This window comes from Thunnus thynnus, chromosome 5, assembly GCF_963924715.1.
Source record: "Thunnus thynnus chromosome 5, fThuThy2.1, whole genome shotgun sequence".
NCBI classification, from domain to species: Eukaryota; Metazoa; Chordata; class Actinopteri; order Scombriformes; family Scombridae; genus Thunnus; species Thunnus thynnus.
The window spans coordinates 9812808-9839928 of NC_089521.1; the positions used below are offsets into that span (position 1 = coordinate 9812808).

At 40.1% G+C, this 27121-nt stretch overlaps 1 protein-coding gene across 3 annotated transcripts; it reads left to right on the forward strand.

The window, feature by feature from the left end:
• Positions 1 to 619: 619 nt before the first annotated feature.
• On the forward strand, positions 620 to 26622 carry dyrk4 (dual-specificity tyrosine-(Y)-phosphorylation regulated kinase 4). Of its 3 annotated transcripts, none has more exons than XM_067589085.1 (15): positions 620 to 785; positions 1341 to 1410; positions 15915 to 15998; positions 17742 to 17894; positions 18181 to 18331; positions 18581 to 18744; positions 20219 to 20355; positions 21157 to 21297; positions 22598 to 22736; positions 22984 to 23065; positions 23189 to 23361; positions 23545 to 23605; positions 23845 to 23974; positions 24180 to 24361; positions 24612 to 26622. In XM_067589085.1, the coding sequence occupies exons 1-15, from the start codon at positions 754 to 756 to the stop codon at positions 24884 to 24886; spliced, it is 1974 nt and encodes a 657-aa protein (XP_067445186.1). In that variant the 5' UTR covers positions 620 to 753; the 3' UTR covers positions 24887 to 26622. The 3 variants fall into 3 exon arrangements, with proteins under 3 accessions (XP_067445186.1, XP_067445185.1, XP_067445187.1); XM_067589084.1 differs by having other exon boundaries at positions 629 to 785; positions 24609 to 26622; XM_067589086.1 differs by lacking the exons at positions 620 to 785; positions 1341 to 1410 and adding an exon at positions 12822 to 13256 and having other exon boundaries at positions 24609 to 26622.
• The last annotated feature ends 499 nt before the right edge of the window (positions 26623 to 27121 follow it).

Sequence of the window (27121 nt, forward strand, 5' to 3'; positions counted from 1 at the left end):
GTGCATGTTTGTTTGTGTGTGTCTGCTGTAGTCCATGAGTGCTGTTGTAGGAATAGGACAGGGGTTATAAAAAGCTGTATTGTATTCTGTGTGTGTGTGCATTGTATGAGTGGCTGAAAGGTTATTTTACTTATGTCAAGTATGTATTTTCTATCTCATCTGTTTATTATGTTTTCTGTCTTTTACTGTAAAGCACAGTGAGTTTACCTGTGTATGAAACAGGTATACAACAGCTATACAAATAAAACTGACTCTACTTTGTCTTTTATGAGAGCATCTTGTACTCTACATCCCTTTAAGTGCCTTAAAAAGTATGAACAAAGTTTTCATTCTTCATGGAAAAATAACCTTTGAACAGAAATGGGAGATGGGATGGATTCTTAATCCTCTGTCCACTGTTACTTTAGCCGCTATCATTACGGTGAACTACAGTATGTGGAAAATGTATAGCCCAGTGGGTGTCTTTCTCTCCCTTTGTCTCGCGCTCACTCCCTCCCCATCTCTCACACGCACGCACGCACACACGCACGTGAGCACCTGCCTAAAAAGCTGCGTCAGAGAAAAAAAAGTAGAACCAAATAGTCCGAACGAGTACTTAGTGTGGCGAGTATAACAGCACTTTGTGTTTTGGATAAGCTGGTGGTATTTCCGCAACGCAGCACAGAGGCTGTCAGCCAGGTCGGAGTCCACAAACTAACTGGGCATGTCGCGCGTGACTGCTTCATCAATACCACCTTGTTGATTTATTACACCATGAGCGCGAAGAACAAATCATCAGAGAAAAGGTTAGTGCGGTATTCTTCTGAAACTTTGTGCACAATAAAAACTTTTTTTTTGTTAATTAATACCTCAACAAAATATTTCTACCCATTTTCTTCTAAAAGTCAGTGTAATATTGACCATATTCATTTAATATGCGCAACAGCTGTTTAGTTTAGGCTTCATATTTACTGAATAAGACACTTGACCCCACTGGCAGCTCTGCACCGGAAACTGACTGACTAGACACCTTTATGTGTTTGATATAAGACAAACCAAACATGTGCCCAGAAGGTGTCAGTGTAGTTTTGTGCAAAAGGTTGCTCCAGTGGACAAGGCTCTTAATCTTACAGCTGTGGCTGTCTATGAGAGAAAACAGCTCACAAATTCATGTCATCTGAACATTGTGTTTTTTAATATGTGTCTCATCTCTGTCAGGGGCAACAAGGGCAACATTAGTTGTTTGTCTTGTACAGGAGTTTTATTTTTGAACCCTGAAGCAATACATACTGGAAGTTTCCTTGCATGTGCAATATGTCTTTGACACAGTTATGTTAAATTCTTATAATTTCTTTGAACAGAATCGGCTCCAAGAATAAGCTGGATAAGCTATTAAAGGAGAGAAAAGGAACTTTTCCACTTCTCATTAAGGTAGGAGGCCATTTATTTCTGAGAAATGTCTCATTTTTCATTATTAAACGTTGTGTACTGCAACTTTTTTTTCTTGCCAGCCTGATAGCTTCAGTTTATTACTTTAAGTTATGGTGGTGACCACGTTTTTGTGAGGTGGTGGTGGACCACTAAGCAACCCTACCCCCTGTGTTGGTCTGCAGGCCATTAAATAAATGTTATTTGGGTGATTGTGTTCACTCAGCAGAAGTGATTTATTAGGGAACATACTCTGCCCTGAGATGTTCTTGGACAGCACCACTGAACCATCTGAAAGAGGTGCCTTTTTCCTCTTTGCAAATGTTGGGAGAGCAAAACTACCCAACCCGGAGCCGTTACGAGGCTATATGCTGAGATCTTCTGATCTGACATCTCCTGGGTTAACCCCATCATCTCTTCTTCCTGGAAAGTTCCATAACATTCAGCTCTGCCCTACTAAGGACGTATTCACGCAGCTTTGGACTGATTGAACCCCTCCCTTCCTGTGTGGAGGGATTAGAGTGTTTCAAAGCCCCTCAGACCTCCCTCAGTGTGCTATAGGACACTCTTCCACTTACTGTTGATTAAACTTTTAATACAGTTTGGACCTCTTTGTCATCAGGGCAGATGAACCAGTGGAGCAGAAATGACTAAATCCCTTTGATGTGAAACATTTTACAGGACACTGCTGGTCCTCTCACTCTGAAGCTACCTGGGCTCAGGGTTTATTCAGGCTCTATTTATAACTCCACAGCAGAGATGGTTTGATGAGGAAAATAGATGAATATGGGAATGAGGGACATCAGATTTAGATAATAGAAATGAAAAAGAAAGATAAATGGCTGTGGTGTGTGTGTGTGCGTGGCCGTCGTCAGTTAAAATACAGAAGCTAAACCAACCCTTGCTGACATTATTGTACTGTCTTTCATGTACAGTACTGCATGCTGCAGGGTGTGTTGGCTAAACTCTTTAATGTGTAATCCCATCATGGCCTTTTTATTTGCTTTCATCTCAGCACTTAAAAAAGGTCCTTCACATAGATAATCTCATTAATTAGCAATGGCCCTGCCAGTAGTTTGTCAAGCCGAAAGACACTTAAAAAAATCTCAAGATAAGAACACCAAGAACCTTTGAACATCAGTGAGAAATTGGACAGAGCAGTACGAGGCATCATTTAAAGCTGTTAGGGTTTGTACTGTGAGTGGACTCCATTCTCTGGGTTTCAGATAAGAAGATTTTTCTCTTTTTCTAAGTTAGGGTATCAATAGAGAGCATTTGCGTCATTGCAAAATACAGACGCAAGCAGCTTTTCTCAGCAGATGCACCACTCCCCTCCAAGATGTGAAATGCCCCGAGTCTGTAGCAGGCAGCGTGTCTTCGTGTTTGTAGTCTTTACATGATATGACTCACAACTGAAGTTCACCTTCGGCAGCTAAGCTTTAGTCTTCTTTTTATGTCAGAAAGTGCTGTCAGACTTATTTGTGGGTATTTATTCACACTCTGAAGACTATTCTTGAAGCATTGCACCAAAATATTAATAGTGCAGCACGGATGTATTGGAGTCACAGTATGTATGCAGGATTTCATGTCTTTGTCCCCTGATTTCCCTGATCAGACTGTCAGGAAACAGGTTTACTACACTTTATAAACACAATGTCACTGCATGCTGTTAGATCATGACCTTGATTTTTTTTTTTTTTTGCACTTTGAGACCAGCACTAATGTATTGTTTATCAGGGCAGACACATTCACCTGGCCCAGCCTTTACCCCCATATGGAGTGTGCGTCCCCATTATTCTGATGAACCTGCCCCTGATAGGGTTTCTCATCACAGCTTTGTCCCTCGTTGACACCGGACCCCCTGAATTAAAGCCGGTCGTTTAGAGAGACAGAGAGCTCCTCACTTCTGCTGAATTACAGGCTGATATCAGTGTCACTGAGCACAGGGTTCACGCTGCCACTTTACTGTGCATCTGTTGTTGTGTATAAATTATGATAGAACTAATGAAAGTCTCCATTCAGTCATTCCATATTCACTCCTCCGCTTATTTCTACTTCTGCATGTGTATGTGTGCATGAAATTGTGCTGCCATGTGTGCAGTTTAAGTTGTGTCCATGCTTGCAAGCATTCATGTGTGCCAACAGAAAGGCCTGTGGCTTGTTGTCAGGACAGTCACATGGCGCAGACCTCCCAACATGTGAATCTCCACGTTCTGTCAGGATAGCAGCATCCTCTCTGCTGTGGATAACTGTTATCCTTCACACAGGTCCACACAGGACCAGTGTGAAAGCCTGAGTAGCGTTTGGCCCTACTGGCTCAGCCCACTTGTGCTGCTGTGTCACAGCTGCAGGTTTCCATGGTGAGGAGGCATTGTGGTGCTGCTCCAGATAGGACTGAGACACTCCTCAAGTCTGATAAACATTAATTGGATTTAAAAAAGAATGCTGGATATACGGCCACCCAGGGAGTTTTGTTAATGAATGCCTGGCTTGGTTGCGTGAAGTGTCTGTTTTCCTTTAACAGTGAGTCATGCATTACAGAGCTGCTAAACAGGGTATGCCAACATCCTCCCCCATTGCACCTTCTCCTTCTCCATAGGCTCAGGAGCATTGTTGTGTAATAATGTGTGAGGTCTTATCTAAAATATTATTATATAAGAGGATCTGGTTGTTATGTCATGTTAGGCTCACTGATTCCTTCAAGATATATACAGTAGCATAACACAATATTTTATGGCTTTATATTAATCTTGGAAACAATTTGACAAGATTACTGCTATTGTTTCTGGAACAGCAAGTGCTGCAATGAAAACTTCCAGTAATACCAACAACAATGTCAGAATAAAGAAAATTAGCCCTTTGACATAACTACAGTTTTGTTATATGAGATTAATATGATTTAGAAAAAAGCAGATCGATCAATTTGTCAGCTGTCAGTCAATGGAAGATGAGTCAGATTTAGAAGCAGTTGATTAAAATATCTTATATAATCATATTTTGCTGTTTTCCTATTTATCACAGGTAATAATATATTGTACAAGAAATGTTGAAATATTGAATTTTATATCCACTGAGCTGAAAATGAGTAAAAAAAATGTAACGTAAAATGCTCAAAATCTGCAAAATTTTAGTTTTTCTCGGATTTGCATCTGTTTTTACTGCAAAACTCAATTTATAAAAGAGCAAGATAAATAAAGTTTTTAATTACAATTATATAAATTCCTTTTCTCCTCTGATCATTAAAAAAACATAATTGTGTTATATAATTGTGATCACATTAATCAGGATTAACCTTTTAGCCACGTCTGTGTTGGTGTCCCAGGCCAGAGCGTGTCAGTATATACCTGTGGCCTATGTTGAAAGAGAAAGGCCTGAATGCCAGTTCAGTAGTTTACACCTGAGCCTTGGATAATAAAGCCATTAGAATCTAAGACGGTTCTTCTTTACAGACTCTTATCTGTCCACTGTGTTTTGATGACACAGTGTGGAACTGTATAGCCTCTTGTATTTGGCACCCAAAGACAACAAGCATTTCAGTCCCCATTGTCCACATCTGCCACACGTGTCATCAGATTAAATCCTGCAATTTGTGCTAATTGTTACAATTTGAGGGTAGTGTATTGTCTCTGTCAGTCTAGCTCAGACGTAGGGGCTTTTGTATCCAGTTGGTGACAAAAGCGGATCACCTTGCAAAGTTTGTTGTGAAAGGTGACAGGAGGGTTAGTAGGGTCAAAAGAAGGGCTAACAATGCTCATCTTACCTGGGTGACAAGGCTCACATTTGCCCATCACCCCTGTAGGACCAAGGAGACGGGCAAAAGGTTTCAACAGGCAAGGGCATGCTGTTGGCGGCATATAGACAGTGATGGAATCAGTCAGTAGACCACTGTTTCTTGGCTTGTTTGAGCAACAGCAGGAAGACTGGAAGAAAATAAAGAGAGAGGGGAGGAATACTAGGAGAGTTAAAGATGGAGAATGAAATGTGACTTGCATTATGTTGCCTAGAGGTTTTGGTTCATTGGGGGCAACATCAGAGCCATTTGAGGACAAGGTGTGTGGCCCCAGAGATGCCAGATCATCCCCACTCACGCCAAGAGTGTCTCTCCTCCATCTTCAGGTTCTCAGACCTGGCAGGGCAAAGTCTGGGGCATTCAGGTCAACACCCGCACTGCACATGATACGGGCTAGAACTTGCAGTGTTGTAAGCATATTTAGCTAAACCTAAGACACACACATTTTGATTACGGAGATAACATACAGGCATGAGCAATCACATACACACACATGAACATATGCACCTCTACAAACTTTACACCACACCTGCCTCATGTCACAGTTGGCCAATGTCTTCATCTGATCAGCTTTATCGAAATAACAGTGAAGGTCTGTGAGGCGAGCAGTGCCAGACATGGGGCCCTGGGTCAGGTCTCAGCACATCTTAGATGAAAGAATAATTAATGAGGTAAGACTTCCAAGGCTTTGGCAGTTTGGAGAGAAAAACAGCTGATTGTTCAGCAAAGAATAGGTTAAGGCGTCTTAAAAAGAGGTTGCACTGGGAGCCATTGTACTGTAGAAACTTCCTATATGTAAACCTGTTAAATATATTTCGAATGCAATCGAAATCATTGTCATTTTCCCAGCTCATGTATTGATGGCTGCATCTCTATATGCCTGCAATGCAAAGGAATGGTGGATGGATGAGGAGATGGTGAACTAAGGAATAGGAAACCCCATTCTTTAGTTCACCATCTCAAATCAAGTACTGACTTGATTTGAGAACAGGGCTTTAATTATGAAGGGGTCTGTTATTAGTGAAAGCACATTAGATGGCAATAAAATGTGGCCGTCAGACATTCAGTGGTGAGGATTCCCTCTGCAACTCAGCTGTTGGTTATCTGACATTGAGTGTGTAAATTAGTACAGCACAGGGACACAGGATTATTTAAAAGGGAGACATACATAGTGTCTGTATTTTAGATTAGCCTAAAATGTGAGACAATTCATTTTTCAGATTTAGGGTTGGGGAAATGAGAAATGTCTGTGTTTATAATACCATTATGGTCCAGTCTGCTAGACAAGGCCAGGGAACATGACCTGTGTCCCAATTCTGGCAGTTTTTGTGACAGTCTGGGTCTCTGTCTGGTAACAAAGACAGACAGGAAGTTCTTGTTTTTCTGTTTGTATTTATTACAGTACATGAAATGTTGAGTAATGTATTATAGAGCATGAAAGGATTATGTGTACTCTGCATGTAGGTGGTCTCGACGAGCCAGCACAGTTGACACAAATATGAAGTATTAGGTCAACCTCTACCCCAAGCACTCACCCAACACAAACACAGACACACACAAATACACAAAAGTGCTTATAAATTAGGGAAAAAAACATGCAATCTATGTGAATGTGAGTCCTCAGAAATAAGCACAAACATAAAAAATGTTGAAATAAAATCAAAACAAGCAATAATTCAATAGCATTTATTTTAGAAAAATAGTATTTTAATGATGTGATTATATAATGTTGTTTTACAAATTCCTGTTGTCCAAATTAATGATTCAAAGCAAGCAGTAAAACTAACACAATTAGGTATCTTCCATGTAGTACATAACCATAACACAGCTTATTGCTTTGAACAATCACTTGCTAAGATTTTGAATCTTACAACAAGGTCCATTTAATAGCCATCCTGGAGCTTTTGATCATATCAGATTACTGTCATCAGCAGGAGTTTGCCCATTTGTCATGAAATTGTAGATGTTACAATTTACATTTAGATACCAGTTCAATTATTTTGTAAGTAAGTTTGGATACATTTGGCATATTGAGATATATACATCAATATGTGGAAATATCTTTATTATCATACTAATTATTTCAACCAAATCTCCTACTTGATCATTAGTGGTAATGGTTCAAAAAAATGTGTTGCAATCATTTTAGAATGACAGATCTATTTTGATGCCACATTTTGATTGTTGGTAAACCACATTGCCGATGATTTGTACTTCTTTTTTTATCACAGTTATTTATAAAGTCATGGAGTGAGCAGTATGTATCATCACAGCACAACAACATAGATGTTTCCATTGCCCTCTGGTCTAACGCTGTCACTGAAGAGCGAATCCCCACCCTCTGTACAGTATATAGATTACAGTACAGAATGTTCTTGACTGAAGGTACACAGCAAACGTACACTCGCCGACCACTTCATTAGGAACACATGTACAATCTAATGCAATCAGCTCTGCCATAAATTCTACTTTAATGAAGCTTATACATTTTCGGTTTTTGTTGACACTGTCAGAAAAGTGATAATTCTACTTTATGTTTATTATTGAGGTTGTAGTGGGTGGTGGTTTGTCCACTCCATTAACTTACATGAGGAGGGCAAAATATTAGGAACACTTATATATGATGCAGTACGAATACAACTGATGCATTAATTCATTTAGACCTTGACAATGCTTTACTACATTCAATCATCGGCTTGTGTTACTATTGTTGGACACAAGATGAATTTAAGCGTTTGGGTTTTTCTGACTGGCCCTCTCCACCGCAGTGTAGAGAGCCTCTCCACATGGCTAATGAGATTTGGCTTGGCCTGAGCCCTGCTTAATTTTCAGCTGTGTCCACATCTATAATCACACACACACCGATTTACACAAGCAAAGAAACGCACACTCACACACGGTCACTCAGTCCTTTTGATAGAGAATGAGAATAATCAGGCTAACATTAACAATTTGACTTGACTGTAATGACTTTACAATAATAACAGCTTACTGGATGTGCTTTTAATACACTGACTGTATGCTGCTTGTTCATCAGCCACCATTGTTACAGTAGTTGAGTCAGTCACGCCTGTGCAACAACCCTTATGGGATGAAAAAACTCCCCAGAATTCACATTTCTTCAAATAGAGAGCCTATTTATAGCAATAGTTAGTTTTTTATTTCTGAAGAATATCCATTCCCAGAACTAGCTGAACAGACAGAGAACTGACCCCAACCATGACCTTACTGCATGGCATATGTGGTTAAAGGGAAGTACTCCTTTAAGCCTTGGCACCCTGAATTTCCATTCAATAGTTGGATTAAAGACTGAGAGAACAGCACCACACTTCTGTGCTGTGTTTTCTGTGCACCCATGGATGACCAGTTTCTATTGCCAGGTTCCATTAACATGTCATATGTAAGTCACAATGAAGCTTATTAACGCCCATGTGTCTGTGTGCTTGTGTCAACTTGTGAACTTGACCGATATCTCACACGGTGTCATGCTGTCACTGAGAAGCCTGCTGTGCAGCTAAAACTGCAGATGCTGCAGTACCACCTGCCAGCCCGGTCAAACTACCCACACTTCGCTCTGCCAAATGGCAGGAGACACTGATACTGTCTGTTTTGGCTGGCAGCTTACCTCGTTTCAGTTCGCCTCGTCCGGCAGCTGGCAGCGATTAGCCAAGGGCCCAACAGAATGTAAGGCACCAGGTTATAGTCCTCTAAGACGAGGTAAATTGGCCCTGCTTTGACTGAGTCTCATCTGGCCTGGTGTAGCCTGTCCAACACCTGCTGTTCACTCTATCCAGATCTGGACTAATCCATCAAAAACTTAGAGAAGGTGTGGCCCTGTGAAGCCAAATGCCTGTCAAAAACCTAAAGAAAAAAGATACTGAAGCTTCCACTCTGTGTCATATAAGCATGAAGACTGGCTGACAGAGCAGTAATGAAATACAGTAGCCTGCTGCTTCATGGTACAGAAATAGCAACATTTTTCCTGTCACCAAAACAAGGTGATTTACAGATTTTATTTTTGGTTGAGGGGCCGAACTTCTGTGAGCAAAGATACTTGTAGTTATTAAGAGGACATGTCTTTGGTATGAAAACAACATTTAAAATGAAATGTTGCACTGTAACCTACCTAACAACCTGAGGTTAAATAGACAGTTGGTGCTTTATCATCAGTTCATCAGATCCAGTAACTCATCTCATCTAATCCTTAACAAAAAAGAAAGAGATACTGAAAGGTAATTACAACACTTTGTTCCCCCATGGCTCCCTGCAATATAAAGCTCATATTCAGCCTCTGTGTCCTGTCCTGCTGTGGTCTCTGCAGTTCCCTGCTGCTGTGTGCAGCAGGCAGGAGGCCACGGGCAGCCAGGGTGTGGTGGGATAAGCTTTCACCTACACACTATTTGTCAGTAAGACTGTAGCATCCCACAGGGGTTTGTGGCAGCAGCAAAGCAGGCGGAGAATGATAGAGGAGATAAGGGGAACTGGGGGAGAGAATATGACAGCCCCACTGGCTTTGTCTCCAGGATACAGTGGCAAGTGAGGAGGCAGAGGAAAGTTGCAGGCATCTGTTGAACCACATGGGAGGCCCATTAGCACTGCACCTCCTCCCTGTCTGACTTCCTCAGCCCCATGAAGAGCTCACCTGGGAGGATGATGGGATCTGTATCTACAGTACCTCTCTCTCTCCTCCTGTCCACCCCCCCCCCCCCCCAACCAACGCTCCCACAGGCCTCTTTTGCAGGAAGCTAAGTGCCAGGCCCCTGCTGCTGTGTCTCCGGCTCAGGATGGGTCCCTTGTTGAGTCCCATCCATACGTCACCAGGAGCGGCAAAAACAGAGCACTGCCTCAGAACAGCACAAAGCAACAGAATCCTCTCTGTGTCTGTCGGCAGCCTGCCTCTCTAGTCTGTCTTTAAACCGGAGCAGAGAAAAATAGTTTGAAAGAAAACAAAGGAGGACCAAGGTCTAAAACAACCGGAATATAACCATATATGTCTAAATGATGCAGCAAAGGCGAGTCAGAGTGGAGAGTTGTGAACAACCACAGGGAGTTCTGCAGTAAGAAGTCATTCATACTTTCAGGATTTGTGCATGTCTAAAGAAGATGATGGAAACTCAGCGATAATAATAACTGAACTTCATAAGAGCAAGGAGCAACAGCCTGACTTACAGTTTCTAAACTACAAACAGCAGGAAATGTAGGCCTGGAATCATCTTCATCATCCTCCCTCCTCAGCCCAGAGGGTGTCTTGTCTTATCTCTGACCTGCTGAGTAACAGACTGCCCTCTGGCTGATGATGGTGTCTAGAGGCTGAGGTGGGCTTCATGGTGTGGTTTTGGCAGCATGGAGGTGATGTGCTATGTGGGAAGACGGGACCTCACCTGCCTGCTGTGGTTTTAGCCTCCTCCAGGGCTGCTGCTGGGGCAGGAACAGGAGGGTCCAACCTGAGGTGAGTTTGGAGGCAATCATCAGACAACTATTTGTTTTCATTTTCCCATCCACCTACAACCAAGTCCTATCTACATGCACACTTTCTTTCTTTCTTTCTTTCTCCCTTTTTTTTCTTTTATTTCTTCTCCCCTGCATTTCAGTGTCACAGGTAGCACAGTCCTCTTTGTTTTGGCTTATGTAAGGCATACATAAACTGTGAGGCTTTGTTTTATTCATTTCTGGTTGTCGTGGTGAGATGTACTGTATCTGCATAGTTTTGCTCCAGCTGCCTCTCATTGCCAATGCTTTGTCACCTGGGTGACAAAATCCACACAGCACAATGGCTCTCCCAGGTGAACTGGCAAGGTTTATTGTAACTGACTACTACTTGCAGTTTGACTATTATTTGATCTCTGCAACATACTGAAGATACTGTATATATTTCCAGGCTTCTTTATTAAACTAAATGTGATTTTAATCACTTTTCTCAAAACATGGATAGCGTGTGATTAGATGCAAAGTGATGCAATGGAACCAAAGTTAATCTTCCCTAAATTAACAAAGGTTAAAAATGTATGCCTTCATGTAATTGTGTTTAATGTTTTGTCACATCAGCACTGTACAAACAAATGTACTGTGCATCTCCCAGTCCCAGTCTGTTCTACTCCAGCTGTAATCTAGGTTGTATAAAATTAATGCCTCCTACTGCAGCCCTTGTCGTTATTAGTGTAATCAGGCCAGATTTAAAGGAGCCTCTTACTTCTGCCAGGACCTACAAGGACTGAGTGTTCCCTGTCTCCCTCTTGTCCCTCATGTTGTCCCTCTCTGTTGTCTTGATGGGCCTCTTTACCAGCAGGGGCCAATCACAATCCCAGCACAAATCCTGAAATCATGTGTAAGTTCTTGCATGCTTGTTAGCAGCACTTTGCACATGTCTGATTTTGTTCCACGGATGTTACTTTACGATTATTCCGTGTTTATATTGGATGGTTAACTCATGAAATACAACAATAGATTAGGCTATAAGGGAATAGATTAGTGGAGTGTAATAAGGAGGGCTGAAGCAGCTTCCTGGATAGTTGCTCATCCTGTCCCAAGGCTGAGGCTGATTACTGAAGTAACCATCGCTGCATAACAGCTGTCGTCTAATCATATTCATCTCCTGCACTTCTCCTCCTCACATGGAGAAACTGCGTTGTTTTCCCCTGCAGTGAGGATTAGTCATAGGAAAACAAATGTCCTCTTCTTGCATTTGCATCGTGACAGCAACATGGTGTTAATGCTGTAATGTCTGGGCTCTTGTTACAGTGCAGGATAAGATGTTACTTCACATACCACTTAGGTCAGGGAATAACCTATTTTTCATTATTAAACTAAAGTTTTAGGATATTTGCTGCATGATGTCTCTCGGTTTTGAAAAAAATCTAGTGGATAACATAAAAATAGTGTAGTGGTAAATCAAAAAATAAAGTTGTCATTTCTTTGTTTTCAATATGTTAGAGATGACCGAACAGTGATGACATCACATGATGCTTAATAATCTTTTAAGTTTTTCTCCTTTCCAATTTTCTCACTTTTCTTCCCTTAGTGGATATTGGCTCTGTGTTTCTTCTCGGGAGATAGTTGTACTGTCATTTTGGCCAGGAGTCTCTCTGAAAAGAGAAATAGATCTCAAAAGACCATCCTGGTTAAACAAGGTGGGTTGGAGCCTGTATGCTTTTGACAAGGGAATGCTGCCTTGTTTCTGCATATTTTCTTCTTTAATACATATTTGGAGATTTTGTGGGGCAGATAAGTATTTAATTTAATCGCTATAGTTCTTCTTCAGCCATCTATTCCAGTCCTTGACATTGCAAAGCTTGGAAGCTTAGATTTTTCTTGGGTGATCTTTCTCATAGCCTATTTAGTTTTCCTTTGATACTCAGTGTGTCAGATCGTTTGAAGGTTGCATTAAATAACGCTTCGCTGGGGACAAGATATTTTCACTTCGTTGAGGGAAAATTAGATTTCCAGGATAACACTGAGGCTGCATGGCAGCCTGCAGGCTTGTGGCAGGGTTGCGTGTCTGTAGACCAGAGTTTGGGAGCGAGCAGCCTACTTAACATTTACTGTACCTCAAGTGCGCTCGAGCGGTGTGGCCACGACGTACGTGCGTTGGTGTAAACCCTCTCATTGCACCGTCGGTGTTGGAGAGCCCATCAGTCACACAGCACGGTGTAGGTGGACGACAGCAAACGGATAAAAACAAATCTATATCGGGAAAGCCCCAGCTGTCAGCAGCAGAAACCTGAACAGGTGGCTCCTTCAGTGTCTTAGCAGACCCTCAACAGCTTGTCTCGCTCGCTAATCTGCCCTCTGACGACAGCGCATTTACGCGTAAAACCAGGTGTACGGCAGGTTCGGGTAGGTGGATCTGATCAGTCATCAGGATTTACTCGTCAGTGTTGATACGGTGTTCATCACGAAGCGGGACTTGTGGAAGTGCGTCTTGGTTTTGAGGCTGAACTGACAGAGTTGGATACAATGAGTCTCTCTTGGATTTTATAATCTCTCTCGTGTGTTTGGACAGTCAAGCAGCTGTAAAGACTGAAATTGATAACGCATCATGTTGCCAGAAATAAATAACAAGGTGAGGCACTTTGGTTTGTTAGCCTGTTGGTTAATTCACTTCTTAAATTAATAAAATGTCAATTTCCTTTGATAAATTGTAACGTGTCTGTGGAAATTTATGATCAATCACAGTGTCATTATGATTTTTTTGTGTCTGCAGAGTTAGTCCAGTTGTCTTATCAACGAGTCAGTTTATATTGTTATATCATACTTTATCTCCCATGCTATCACTTTAATATATCTGTGTAGTGTTGGATCACAGATTTCCTACTGTATAGATAATCCCTGAAATAAGAGAATCTTTTGCCCAGATACAGGGCTTCAATCCAGGTTAATTCCTTTTTGGGAGAAACTCTCCACAGGTATCCTTTTACAATGATAATCTTCAGTACAAATCTGCCATTCACATTTCTTTGTTTATTTTTAATAGCCCATGTCAAGAATGTGAAGTCATTCTCACTTTGAAACTACTTCTATTTCTCCTCCACAAGTAATCCCACTTGAATGCTTATTTTGTAGTCCGCCCCCTTTCTCTTGACCACATGCCAAGTTATGATGAAAAATCTGATCCATTTCTATTTCAGTCGTTGTTTAGCTTACTTATTTCAGTGTTTGTTGCACTGACAGATTCTGTAAGTCTATATGTGTTCTGCTGTATTTTTCACACCTTACATGGAAACATATAAATTTAACCCTTGCTGTTTTTGGATTTTTCATCAAGAATTTCATCTTTTATTGTTTTTAGTAACTGAAGTGAGAAATACAGAAATGTTCAAAAAGTTAACCATAATTTTAATCATATGGATTGAACTGTGATTGTTTCTTTATATGCATCATTTCCTGCATATGGCCATATTAGATGACATCAGGTTGAGGCTTGTTGTGTGCAATAAAAATGACAGGGCAACATGATTATGCACTAAAAATGTACATCTGACAGCTGATGGTGTGAGTGTGTACAGTTTTACAATTTGTTGATGTGTACCCTCAGTTACTCTAAGTTTTATTGCTTTGCTGACCCTCTGACCAACTAACCCTGGAGGACCGTAATGAGCCAAAGCTGCTCTCACACACCTGCTGGGACGATCTTACCACCAGTAAAGACCCCCAGTCACACAGAGACAGAGTCAATATTACATTAATGTATTCATTTGACTTAAATAAAAACTGTTGGCACATTTCATGTGTAGAGTGTACACAGGGAAGACAAGTATCAGACAATGAAATGATCAGATGAGCCACAGATACTGACACTAATATCATTTTAACCCCTGTTGTTTTGGGGTCACATAAGAGAATCTCTAATAAGGAGGTGAAAAATGTAAGCTTTCACTAAGTGGTTATTACCTTAACAGCTAACACTCATTTTGATCACATGGATTGAACTGTGATTGTGGTTACTTTATATAGTTCAGATACTGACATCCATTAATCATAGGCGAATAAAAAGGTCACAGTCATAATTTTTCTTTGGCACATGATATGATGTCAGTTGGTTTCCACTGGCTCCGTGCTCATTAGTCAGGCTTACTGCAGGCCTTCACAGGTGATGTTTTAGAAGCCAATCTGCCACAGTGACCTACATGACTCATGCTGTCACTCACAATGTTCCTAAGATTGCAACATGACCACATTATTGTATCATACCCTTCTTTGTCCACATGTGGTTTCATTGTCTTACTGAAGGATTATATCAACTTTCATGTGAAGACCAAAGCCGGTGACTGTTTGCAGGATGTGTTTACTTACATCCAATGATCAGAAAGACTCAGAGGTTTGCAAAGAAGAGTTAAGAAGTCACTTCAGCATCTGATCTTCCTCTGCTGAGCCGGTCAAGCCGCGTAAGATCAGCTCCTTCTCCCCCTGGACGCTGATCTGATGCAGCTTTTGCTTCTCAATCAGAGGAAAAGCTTGAGATTATGATAGAGAAGCTGTTTCCTATCCAACACCTGTGGACAACACCCCACTCCTCCTCCCTCCCTACCAGGCTGGCAGAATGAGTTTAGCACGTATCCCCATATGGGGCTAAGCTTTATTTCACCCATATGGTTTCGCCCACTCACCCACCGATTAATAAGGCACGTGTAAGCTGGCTGTCGGAGAGAAGCATGCAGATTCATCCCAAATGCGTGTGGTATTTTTTCAGAATGTCTGGAACTCTGTTACTTTTTATAACATCCATTGCTTCCCTATGACACAGCCAGACAGGCTCAGAGGCACGTGTACATCCACTGCCAGACACATGGATGTGCACATGTGCACACACCTGCACAAACCAGCAGGTACAGAGAGAATACTGGATAGTGTGAGAATCGTTGTTGCTGGGTTTTTGCAGAAGTGATCTATTTTAGGATCATAGTGCATTTCTTTTGGCTGGCTGCAACCTTGCTTAGCTTCCCACAGGCTGTGCATTTCTGAAGAGACTGGAGAATGAACACAAGAGGCAATTTCAATATAATTTAAGATGACTGCTTTCATCTTTTTTGGTGTTAGAGGAATCCCAAATCTGATGTTGGAGGTGACTGTAAAAAAAATCATTGCAGAAGAGAAATATTTTTACTGATAGCTTTCATTTCCAGTATGTTGGAAAGTGAGAAAATACTGTATGAATAATAGACCACAGCTATTTTTGCCATCTTGTAGCATATTTTATGAATTGCTCTCATTCCTCCCACAGACATCACGACCTGAGGCCTTCCCTCACCCTCACAGACTCCCAGCAGAAGGCAATCGTCTTGGAACAAACCGACCCTGCTCACAGGTGAGTTCTTCCCCACTGAAAGATGCTGTAGCAGCTAATCCACTAAGGTCTTTTCCCGGAGTGTGTGAATTACATGAGGTGTGTGTGAATTATTTTGTCAACACCTTAAAACGTGGAGACAATCCAGAACCATTAAATTACATTACCTCCTTCTAGAAATCTAGAAAAAGCTTTTCAGTCTTTGGATTGTCAGTAATGTTCTGACATGCAGCATTGAAAATTGTTAGATTATTTAACTTTTGTCCTAATGATACATTTTAGGTCAAAAAATAGAATTGCCTTATTTAGAAATGCCAAGGGTGATCTCCACAATTCTGGCATTCATCTATTGTCACATTTACTTCTGAGAACGCAGTACAACATGATACACATCTGTCTGCACATATGTGGTGATGTGGTGTAACGCATCACAGATTTCCATTGATACAAGAGCATCTTACTTAAGCATCATGCCCCCCCCTCTAGTTATGTACAGGCACGTCACTGTGTTTACTTCCTTTGCCTGTTGTGGCAGGTGCTTGTGACTATATTTAGCCTTATCTCTATGCGTCATAACCAAGTTGGCAGATCCTGCAGCAGCTCTTAACATGTGAGATGAAATATCTGAACTATCTACTGTATAGATGGGAAAGCTTTTTTTCCAGTAATGCTGTTAATAATTAATATAAAAGAATCTATTATATTGTTAATACAGTACATTGCTAAAGGCAATGTCATGCAGGATGTAGGGACGGTGCTATTTTAATTTTTTTTTACCAGCAATTTATGTGGAACTGCAGCTCATGAAGGGAAGACATGTTGTAAATATACTCTATAATGCCATTCTTTACAGAAATACACTTTTTTAGGATATCTAATTTTTCCCAGAAAACTTGGCATAGGACACATGTCTAATTTTGCCCATCATTGCCAGTGCTGAGCTTTGCAAGGCTGTGACACATGTAATCATGCTCCTAGAGCAAGCAGGATGGCAGCCAGAGAAAAGCAGGTTGCTGCTCCTCATGTCCCCCACAGAGCCACCAGAGACAGAGTCTGTCAGGACCCAGCCTCATGGGCTTTGTCCCCATTACACTCTCAGCCTGATCAGTAATTCCAGCCGCTACCTGCTGGGGGTCCTGGTCACCTGAGCCCCCACAGACAAAATAGATGTGAAAGGGATGTAGATCACAAGCTAGGAACACAAACCAAAACTGATTAGGTGCAGCCTGACAAAAAAAACATACTCATGAAAAAATGAAAGGGGCTGAGACAAGCTTGTAGCTACAGTGTAAAAAGAATATGGTGCATTTAGACTTCACACTTGCTGACCTGCTCCCTTCTTCTTCTTTTATTGTCTGTTTATAATTGTATGTGCTGTTCAGTATTTGTTACTCTGTTGTACTGAAATGCAGAGAGGTTTATTCCCTGCAGAAAATAGATCCTATAAGCCTCTGGCTGTGGAATTTCGCCAATTTCAATTGCTTAAATATTCTCCATGGTTTTGTGTATTAGACTACAGTCTGTTTTCATCAAATTCTTTAAACACACAGCTGTGGGTTTTTAAGCTTTTGGAGATCAACAAACATGACTGACAGACCCACTCCCCTCCATTATCTGACCCTCAATCAATATCCTCTTTCTGCCTTTCTCTTTTATTTTTGTCTCTATTCTGTTTTTCATTTTTCATTCTTATGTAGGAAAGTGTCTAGTGTTAATGTCTTCATTAAAGGCAATAAAAAGTAAAAACATTCCTCTGACTTGCAGAAGTTCGGCTCTGGTGTAGGGACCTTGCCTCAGCTAGAGCCACCAGTGGTCCAGGTGGTGGTCAGCAATGCCAAAAACCAACACCAGCAAACGGACAACATCCTGCCCCAAATTGCCAACAAAGGGGGCCAAAACAACTATCAGACACACCCGGTGAGTCACTCATACATTTACATGTACATCACTAACAGCCTGTTGGATCCTATAGCAGCAGCCAGTTTTGTATTATAAAAGTACCTAATATAAGTCACAACTGGCAAACAGTATAGAGGTTTCAGGGACGAGTGCTGTGTAGGCTCCCTGTGAAAACATCCTGAAGGTCACAGTGTAGTTACAGACACGCAGCACTTGTAGCTGTAGCTGCTTTTAATACCTCATTATGGATGAGTAAGATTACACAGAGGTGAAATGTGAATTTCCATGTGTGTTTGTTGGACAGGATGAGAGGCCGAAGCCCACCCAGCAGTTCACCATGCGGTTTGGTGCAGCAATGGATAAAGTGTCAGTCTCCCGCAACAGCAAGAATTTCAGCAACAAGGTGGAGAAAGAGAAGGCGTATGAGGGACAAAGACTACCCATGTCTCCCATCGGTATGTCATTATGGTTTAGAAAAAACACAACACAATTAGAGAGGCACAGAGACAGGAGTTCACATTTTGTATCTTCTATGAGTGTCCCAACACAAACATGTAACTAAGTAATAAATTTTATCCAACTGACAGAATAAAAATAGCATGCTGGCATCACAGTCGATTGTTCGCAATCCTCTGCTCTTGGCAGAGGTGTGCTCAATATGATAGTGACTCATCTAGTCTTCCTCCTCTTCCACCCTGTTGCAGAGGCACTGAAGAACTTCCAGGACCGTCTGACTGAGTTTGAGCAGGAGGAAATCATGGACTATTCAGAGATCTGGTTCCTGGGTCTGGGCTCTCAGAAGATTGAGGGTTCCCAAGGCTCACCACAGAACTCCGGATATGATGACGAGCATGGAAGTTACATCAGGGTAATGTGTTAGATGGAGCATACAAGTGGTTTTTGCCCATTAAATTTTATTTGAGCTATTTTACCCTCCTCCTAATGTATGAAATCAACTTGTAGAGACTAGAAACATGTTTGAGTTGGGTAGTCCTTCATTATCAACATTTCGTCCTGCTGTCAAGAAAGTTATGCTATTAATGCACAATAAAGAAGTTATGAGGAGGGACTGTTAAGAAAATTCTTCCAAAAAGCAGAACATTCTCAAGCTTTGTGGTTGAAACTCAACCTGGCACAAAAATACAAGATTAAACAAATACAAATGTTGTGAAAAACATATATTATTAGCATCTAGCATCACAAAAAAGGCCAGCTCTCTCTCTTAAATCAATGTTTTCTAGAAGCACTTAAATGCACTTACAAAGAGTTGAACAGTTACTGAAGTCAGCAAGAGAAGTAAAAATCAAATCAAAACTTATGGTATGGTATATAAAATGGTTATAGGTCATGTGTATTATATACACTTACATATTAGTTAATTAATCGCCACTTACAAAAACACTAGTGAGACAAAAAAATGTGTTCACAAACAGGGCAGCTGTGACTCAGGAGGTAGAGCTGGTCAACCACTAATCACAGGATTGGTGGGTCGGTCTCCATCTCCTGCTGTCCACATGTCAGAGTGTCCCTGGGCAAGACACTGAACCCCAAATAGCTCCCGATGATTAGGCCAGCACTTTGCATGATATATGAGTGTGCTTGAATGGGTGAATGAGAGGCACATCAAAGTACTGAATAAATGCAGTCCATTTACATTTCATTTACGAAATATTTCAAGGATCATAAACTGGAAATGTGAAATTAGTTACAATTTGAAACTCACACACACTGAGACACACACAGCTTTTCAAGAAGCCTAAGCTGAACTGTACATGACCAGATGCCTTCATATGACCTTAATCCAGCAACTGCGGACATTAACTCGCCATTCTATTAGACTGACTTCATTGTTGACTGCTTTATGCGATAAAGTGCACTGAGGTTACCAAAGCCTGTAACAACAGACTTTACTGTCTTGTAAAGATTGGCCAGTGCAGGCTACTGACAGACAACATGTAATGAATGAGCTGTTTAAGGCTGAGTGACCGACCATTGTTTAGACCCTTATATCTCTATCAAGGCTCATATCACTGTTACAGGCTTGGACTTACAGTTACAGCAAAACCATAGTACAGTTAATACTGTAGCTGCTATGTGCAAACCAGTGCAGTGTGAGTAAGCATATTGTACATCCTGTACATATGAACTGTTTAGTTATTTAGTAAATAAAATGTGTAATCATTAACGGTAGCTATGGTAGATTAAAATTCTGTTAATTACATTGTTTTGAATTGTTCGCATAAGTTAATAAAGCTGTTAATGATCAGGTCAGTACAAGTATACAGTACATAAAAGTGAGGTCTGCTGAAATATTCACTGTGCTCTCCCTCTTGTTCCTCCAGGTGCTGCATGACCATATTGCCTATAGGTTTGAAGTACTTGAAGTGATTGGGAAAGGCTCCTTTGGGCAGGTCCTGAAATGTTTGGACCACAAGAACAATGAACTTGTAGCCATTAAGATGATACGCAATAAGAAAAGGTAAGAGTCAATGCAAATATTTGATTCTGAAATATTTCATTCTTCAAATCATCTTTGATCAGACGTTTCCTGGGAATGATGTTAAAATTATGAATCGAGAATACTTTAAAACAATATGTTCTGTAGTTCTCTTGTGTTTAAATTACTCTCTACTTCACCAAATACTCTATAGAAAGAGACATTTGTTACATTCAAAAAGTCACCTTTTGGCGTTCATTTGAGATATGTTACCCTGTTGTGAGGTTTTCCCAGATGCCTGGACCGTGATCATTTTACATTTTAGAAGTCTGCCAAATTGTTGAGATCCTGATTTAGAATGATAGAAGTCGGCGCCTTACGGTGTTATCTTACCTGTCCTGTGGATCACAGTGGCAGCGACTGCTCCTGCTGTTTGGGTTCAGGAGCCATCAGGTCTTACCACCACTTCAATAATGCAGAAAACAAAATGGGGCCAAACTGGCACAGCACTGCCTCAGGAGAGCTCTCCACTGTGTTAGCTGATCTTATCTTTCCTGGTAGAGGACTGTGAATGGTTGACATAAAGAAATATCCTGGGATTTTAGGGATGGATGTGCTGGGACAAACCTCTTTATCAGAGAAAATTGAAATCAGAAATGACATACACAGAATTATATCAAGAGTCCAAACTTTAGATCTTAGCATTTATCATCATTTTGGCATTGACATCTGAATTGACAGTCAACACTTTGCCTGGATATTTAGAAACAACAATGATCAAATTACATGTAATATTTTTTTTGAATTTCAGTGTCTAACTCTACGTATAATTTTGGACTACAGGTTTCATCACCAAGCTCTAGTCGAGCTGAAGATCCTGGATGTAATCAAGAGGAAAGACAAAGACAACCTCCACAACGTCATCCACATGAAGGAGTACTTTTACTTCCGAAATCACCTTTGCATCTCCTTTGAGCTGCTCGGGTTAGTATGTGCACTTGTGTTCTGCAAGTTAGCAGGCCTCTGTGTTCAGAAAAGTCTTCCAAGAGACTATAAAGACATAACTGAATAATTAATCTGTTAATCAAAAGTATTCAAGTTTAGACACCTTTCACAGGTACAACAGCAGGGTTGGATCACTGCACTGCCTTATGAAAGGCACGTCTCACTTGTCAGTAGTCATTACTTCTACTGTTATGTGACTGTCATCATTCAGGAGTTAAGTGATTACCTGTATACCTTAAGTCATCTGTGTTTTAGCGTGGATTGTTACTGTTATCTATTTGAAGGTAGATAGCTTTGTGTATCACTCTGGCTGAATGACCTTTACAGGACGTCTTGGACTGCCACCTTGTCTAACATTACTGTCACCAAATCCTTTAGTTAAGGTCTTGATTAGGGCCCTATCTCTTACTCCTTCTTGCATCATGGTGTGAAGGCTCCTGTTACACAGTCTAAAGAAGTTTATGCTCATCACAAGTAGCAAGAAATAGCAGGAGGACACACTCTGTGTCCCTCTAAATGCAACCACAATCATAGATTATTTCCAAGGATGCGCTCAGCAGTCAGTGGATGTTTTATTAGGGAGGACATCAAGTGTAGAGTGACATCAATCTTAGCTGCCTTCTTTTTTCAGAGTGTTTATTTGAGGACCATGAAGAGGTACTTCATCTCTTGCATCATTTTATTAAGGGACTCCTTACTGAGCTCACTCTGTATTCCCTAGACTTGTATGAATTAACAAATTATATTCAAAATATACTTCAAATTTATTCAAAATAAGCTTTTAAGTATACGTAATTAAACAAGGAAAACTTAAAAGTTTTAATTGAATTCAAGTTTTTTTTTAGTCACATACATAAGTAATGTGTGTAGTGAAATGCAGTATGGCATACTTATTAAGCCTGTAATGAAGGAGTAGTGTGAAAAAAGAAATATAAAGGATGCAAATTTAAAGGTAAAAAAATTATAAATAATAGTAAAAATAAATGTATGCAAAGCATACAAAAGAATTGTGCACACTCTCAAGTGCAAATATGCAATGTGCATGGATCATGTGCAAGTCAAGGCCGAGGTTAGAAGTCAGAGTACAGCAACATGATGGCCTGATGAAAAAAACTTATTTTTAGTCTCTGTGTTGTACTTGTGAATACAGAGGCGTTTGCCTGAGTGTAGAAGTGTAGAAGTGAGATGAAGATTTTAAGTGAAAATATTTGGAAATAAATACGATTTATCTTTTTATTCACAAAGTGACCATAAATTATATTCTATTTTCTGTCGACAGGGTGAACTTATACGAACTCATCAAGAAAAACAACTTCCAGGGCTTCAGTCTCGCTCTCATCCGTCGGTTCGCCCATGCTCTGCTCAGGTGTCTGCAGATGCTGCACAGGGAGAAGATAATCCATTGTGACCTCAAACCGGTACTGACTTCCATAACATCCGAAACACCTGAACTTATTTTTGGACTTTGGTGTATGGCACACGATTTACAATATAGTGAAGTCACCAAAAACGGACCACATCCTTTCAATTAATCACTATGGAGTCTACTACTGTTGTTAATTGTACTGCACAAGCTTCAATCATGTGAATTTTGCTCCATCTTGTGGAGCATTACAATATTACAGCAGCACTATATAAAAGCAATTGTGTTTTACTTCTGAGCAGGAGAACATCCTTTTGTCTCAGAGAGGGCCAGGAAACATCAAGGTGGTTGACTTTGGATCAAGCTGTTATGAACAACAAAGGGGTAAGAGCATAAAAATTCAACTGCAACTGTTTATCAGTATTTTTAAAATTCAAAGAAAGGGCAAGTCTAGTCCAACAAACCCTCACTAGCTCCTCTTTTTTCCTCTACATCAACCTCTTTTAGTGTACACCTACATCCAGAGCCGCTTCTACCGCTCTCCAGAGGTCATCCTGGGTCACCCCTACAGCATGGCCATTGACATGTGGAGTCTAGGCTGCATCCTAGCTGAGCTCTACACAGGCTATCCTCTCTTTCCAGGAGAGAGCGAAGTGGAACAGATAGCTTGCATATTGGAGGTATGTAAATAATCAAAAGCTTTTTTTTTTACTTCTGCCTGTTAGCTGTTTTTCTAGTCTGATGTGTCTTTTATTCAGTTTATTATGTAAGCTTGAAAAATACATATTCAAAACAATGTCTCAATATGGTTGGTGAGTTAATTAATTCAGTGCATTAAAGTGTCCTGATATTTTAACTTACAGGTTCTTGGAATGCCTCCAAATGATTTTGTTCAGTCAGCATCCAGGAAGAGGTTGTTCTTTGGTGAGAATTTATATTTACCTAGTTTCAGATTGTTTTATGCTCTCTTTTTTTCTGTGAATATTAATATGTTATGCAGCATGCTATGTAGGTTTCACAGCAGGCTGCAGTGTAGGATTACTAGATGTTATCAGAAGATGAATGAATAGCTAGGCCAGGGCTTTGCAGAAGTTGTATGATCAATCTGTGGGAGACATTTTCAGAGATGATAAATCTGTATTGTGTTTGATAATTGTGTGCAGACTCAAAAGGAAACCCCAGGAACGTCACTAATAGCAAGGGGAAGAAACGGAGACCCAACTCCAAGGAGCTGTCAGCTGCATTGAAAACGAATGATGTTTTGTTCTTAGACTTCATCAAACGTTGCCTCACGTATGTTCACTCTACAATTCTGCTTGACTGTTTACAAGAATATGCTTCTCTTTTATTTATCTTGAATTCTGAATTGACTGCATAAAACACACAATATGCTTTCTTGTAACTAGCACTCTTAAATGGTATTTTGCTTAAAGGGTGTTTTTAGAGATAAAATAATAACCTCTACTTGCAGAATTAAGTTATTTTTCTGTGTTTTCAGTTGGGATCCAACTAAACGTATGACTCCTGATGAGGGGCTACAGCATGACTGGATCCTGGAGGGAAACTTCAACAAGGTACGGCCCAGAACCAGGCCAACAGTGAAGAAGTCTACAGACAGTTCGACCAGCACCGAGAACAGCAGTGACCACAGTTACCGCAAACAAGCCAACAGCAGGCCTGGTAAGCTGAAGTCCATTAGTACAGTCCATACAATCCATACTGTATAATAATGCATAAACCAAACAAATAAAATAAATAAAGCAAAGACTTGCTTTACGTCTCTAAAATTTACAGTTCAGATATAATATGTGCATTTTGGTCATTTCTGCCACACAAATTCCTTTTATTTTTCCATGTCAGCTGAATAAAGAGTATTTTAATATTCACCTCAAGCTTACATGTCATGTGCTTTGTTTCCATGGTACAGCAGAGAGGGTTAGCTCAGAGAGCAACACTAACGACAGGCTGAAGAGAGACGGTTCCGCAACAGGGTCAAAGATGGTTCCTGCCGAGCGTCTGCGGCCCATTGGGGCTTCAGCGGAGGAGGAAATGTGTGAGGGTGAAGGCAAGCTCTCTGCGGATACCAAGCAGAGAGAAGGAGGTGGAGAGAGGCCCGTTCACATCATCATCAAGCCTCAAGAGGAAATTGGCACAGAGAGAAAAGATAGCCAGGAACCATCTCACTGTTTGCCTCCTATCATCTAACAGTCAGAAGGAATCATGCTGCATTCATGGCAAGTGGGAACTGGGAATGTTAAGACTCACTGTCCCACTTACCACCTAAGAGTGATTGAGATGTTGAAGAGGATTTAAATGGAAACTTGAAAGAAAGTTGCATCTGTTTGGCTGCTTTCAAAGCAAATATCACATTCATCAATTCAACAATTCCAGGACTATTAGTTAATATTAAAGTCCCTTCATGCTGTTAGTTATCAGTTGCGACAAACACTGATGTGTTGCTTTTTTGTGTCGACATGACAACACAGAGCAACATGTTTGAGAAGTCAGAGGCACAGAAAAGTCTGAGTTCATGAGTAGGAATTTCAGGTTGGAGGACAGCTCAGTTCCCACATGCCGTGAACAAAATATAATTTTAGATAATGGGGATGATGTGTGTATCATCAGCAAAGAGGAGCATCTTCTATTTATTGTTTTAAGTATAAAATCAAAGTGTATTGTTTCTTTTTTTCTGTGAGACTTCGAGTTTGTATGGCAGTGACGTATATCAGTCTGTTGTACTTTTTTTATAAAGAAGTTGAAATGTGGTGCAGGCAGGCATTTTGTGTTACAGCTGAGACACCGAACTGTCTGCCACATGACAATCCTCAGAACAAATGGTTAAAAACCTCATTCATGGTACAGCATTAACTTTTTTGCTCTCATTGTCATCTGTATTATTTATTGGACCCAGTCTTTGCTGTGCATTGAAATTTCTGATAAACAGGTTAGACTTTAAGCACCACCTTTACTTTTCTCAGTTTCCATGTTTTAAAAAAAAACAGAACAAAGAAACTAAGTAGCTACATTTAAATGTGCATGAGTAGAAAATTGATCAAATCTTTCTTTTTGTTTGTTTTTATTCTCTTTTCTTTTAGACATTTTAGCCTCATTTTAATGTCAGGATTTTTAAAATGTGTGCAATGAAGGCTGAGCCAAATAAATGTTGTTGTTGTTGTTTTTTTTTAAATTATGCTAAGAAATAAATAATTGTCATGTACCTTTTAATTGTAGAATGCAGTTCACATACTGATTATTAATTATTTTATGTATTTATTATGGAAAATGTTTTGTCATATGTTTCATATTTGTTTAACAATTTATGTTCAGTTCAACAATCATAACATATGTATTTGTAATAAAAATTATTGTAAATATTTCTGCTGTAATTTCCTATGTATGTGTAATACAGAACATATTTTAAGAAAATATTTCAGATATTTGTTGAAAGGTTTAGACAAGGTTTTACTTGTTGTGTTGTTACTCTATGAAAACATTTTGTATGTCTGTGTTATTCATTATTTTTATATTAGAAACAAAAAGACAATCCTATTATCAATAGTTTGTGCCTTGCAGTATTAGAAATCTTGCACTTTACTATTGTGTGTGTACACCTGGAGTAGAAACCGTTGGATTCTTACCTGTCAAGCAGACAAGAGTTGTGCAATATATTGAACTACCCTTTTTTTTTTTCTTTTTTTTTTGTTGACAAAATTATGTCTGATCTAATGTTACAGAATATAATGAAACAATTAACCATCTTTTTACAATTAATTTGTGTCTTTAATCGCCAATAGAGCTCCAACTTAAATTGAAGATAGGCCCATGTCTTCACTATCAGCTAAGCAACCAGGGATCCTGACAGGATGGATTGTAGCTGAAATAAGAGAAGTCAAGTAATTTTTTATGTCTTTTATGATGAAATAAAAAGTTGTTTCAATGAGCCTGTGTCTTAATACTTTATGATTTGTATCCATAAAGTTGTCTTTGGGCTTCAGCAATAACAACTCAACAAAGATTGACTTGATATGTTTATGCCATGAAAAAAATACTCTGTTAGGGACGGTGTGAATATTATAAGGGGGCTGAATCCTATATAACATTTTATAAAAAAGCAAGATCCTCCCCAGCTATAATAAAAATTTTCATCAGGCCCTTCCCTTGATTTAGAAGTTTTGTACCGCTCTAACAGACCTTGCAGTCAAGTTTTCATTCAGGGATAAGGATTTGAAGATATAGTGATTTTGGTTTTTTGCTGTTATCCTGTCCTGTATTTTAATATGGCCAAAATGAATTAGCTGCCTCTCGGCTTTTGTATGAGATCAGCCTGTCTGTCATAACCATTAGTTAATTGCCTTCTGTAAAAGTCCACTATGTGCAGGAGAGAGGGGGGCACACCCTCTCCACTAAACTCTGGTTTTGCACACAGCTGATTTGGTTTTA

Bases quoted from the DNA above. Each gene is read 5' to 3' on its own strand.
- dyrk4 (XM_067589084.1), top strand. From the start codon at position 754: ATGAGCGCGAAGAACAAATCATCAGAGAAAAG. The intron at 23,066-23,188 runs GTAAGAGCATAA...AACCTCTTTTAG, and splicing joins CTGTTATGAACAACAAAGGG to TGTACACCTACATCCAGAGC. The intron at 23,362-23,544 runs GTATGTAAATAA...TTTAACTTACAG, and splicing joins AGATAGCTTGCATATTGGAG to GTTCTTGGAATGCCTCCAAA.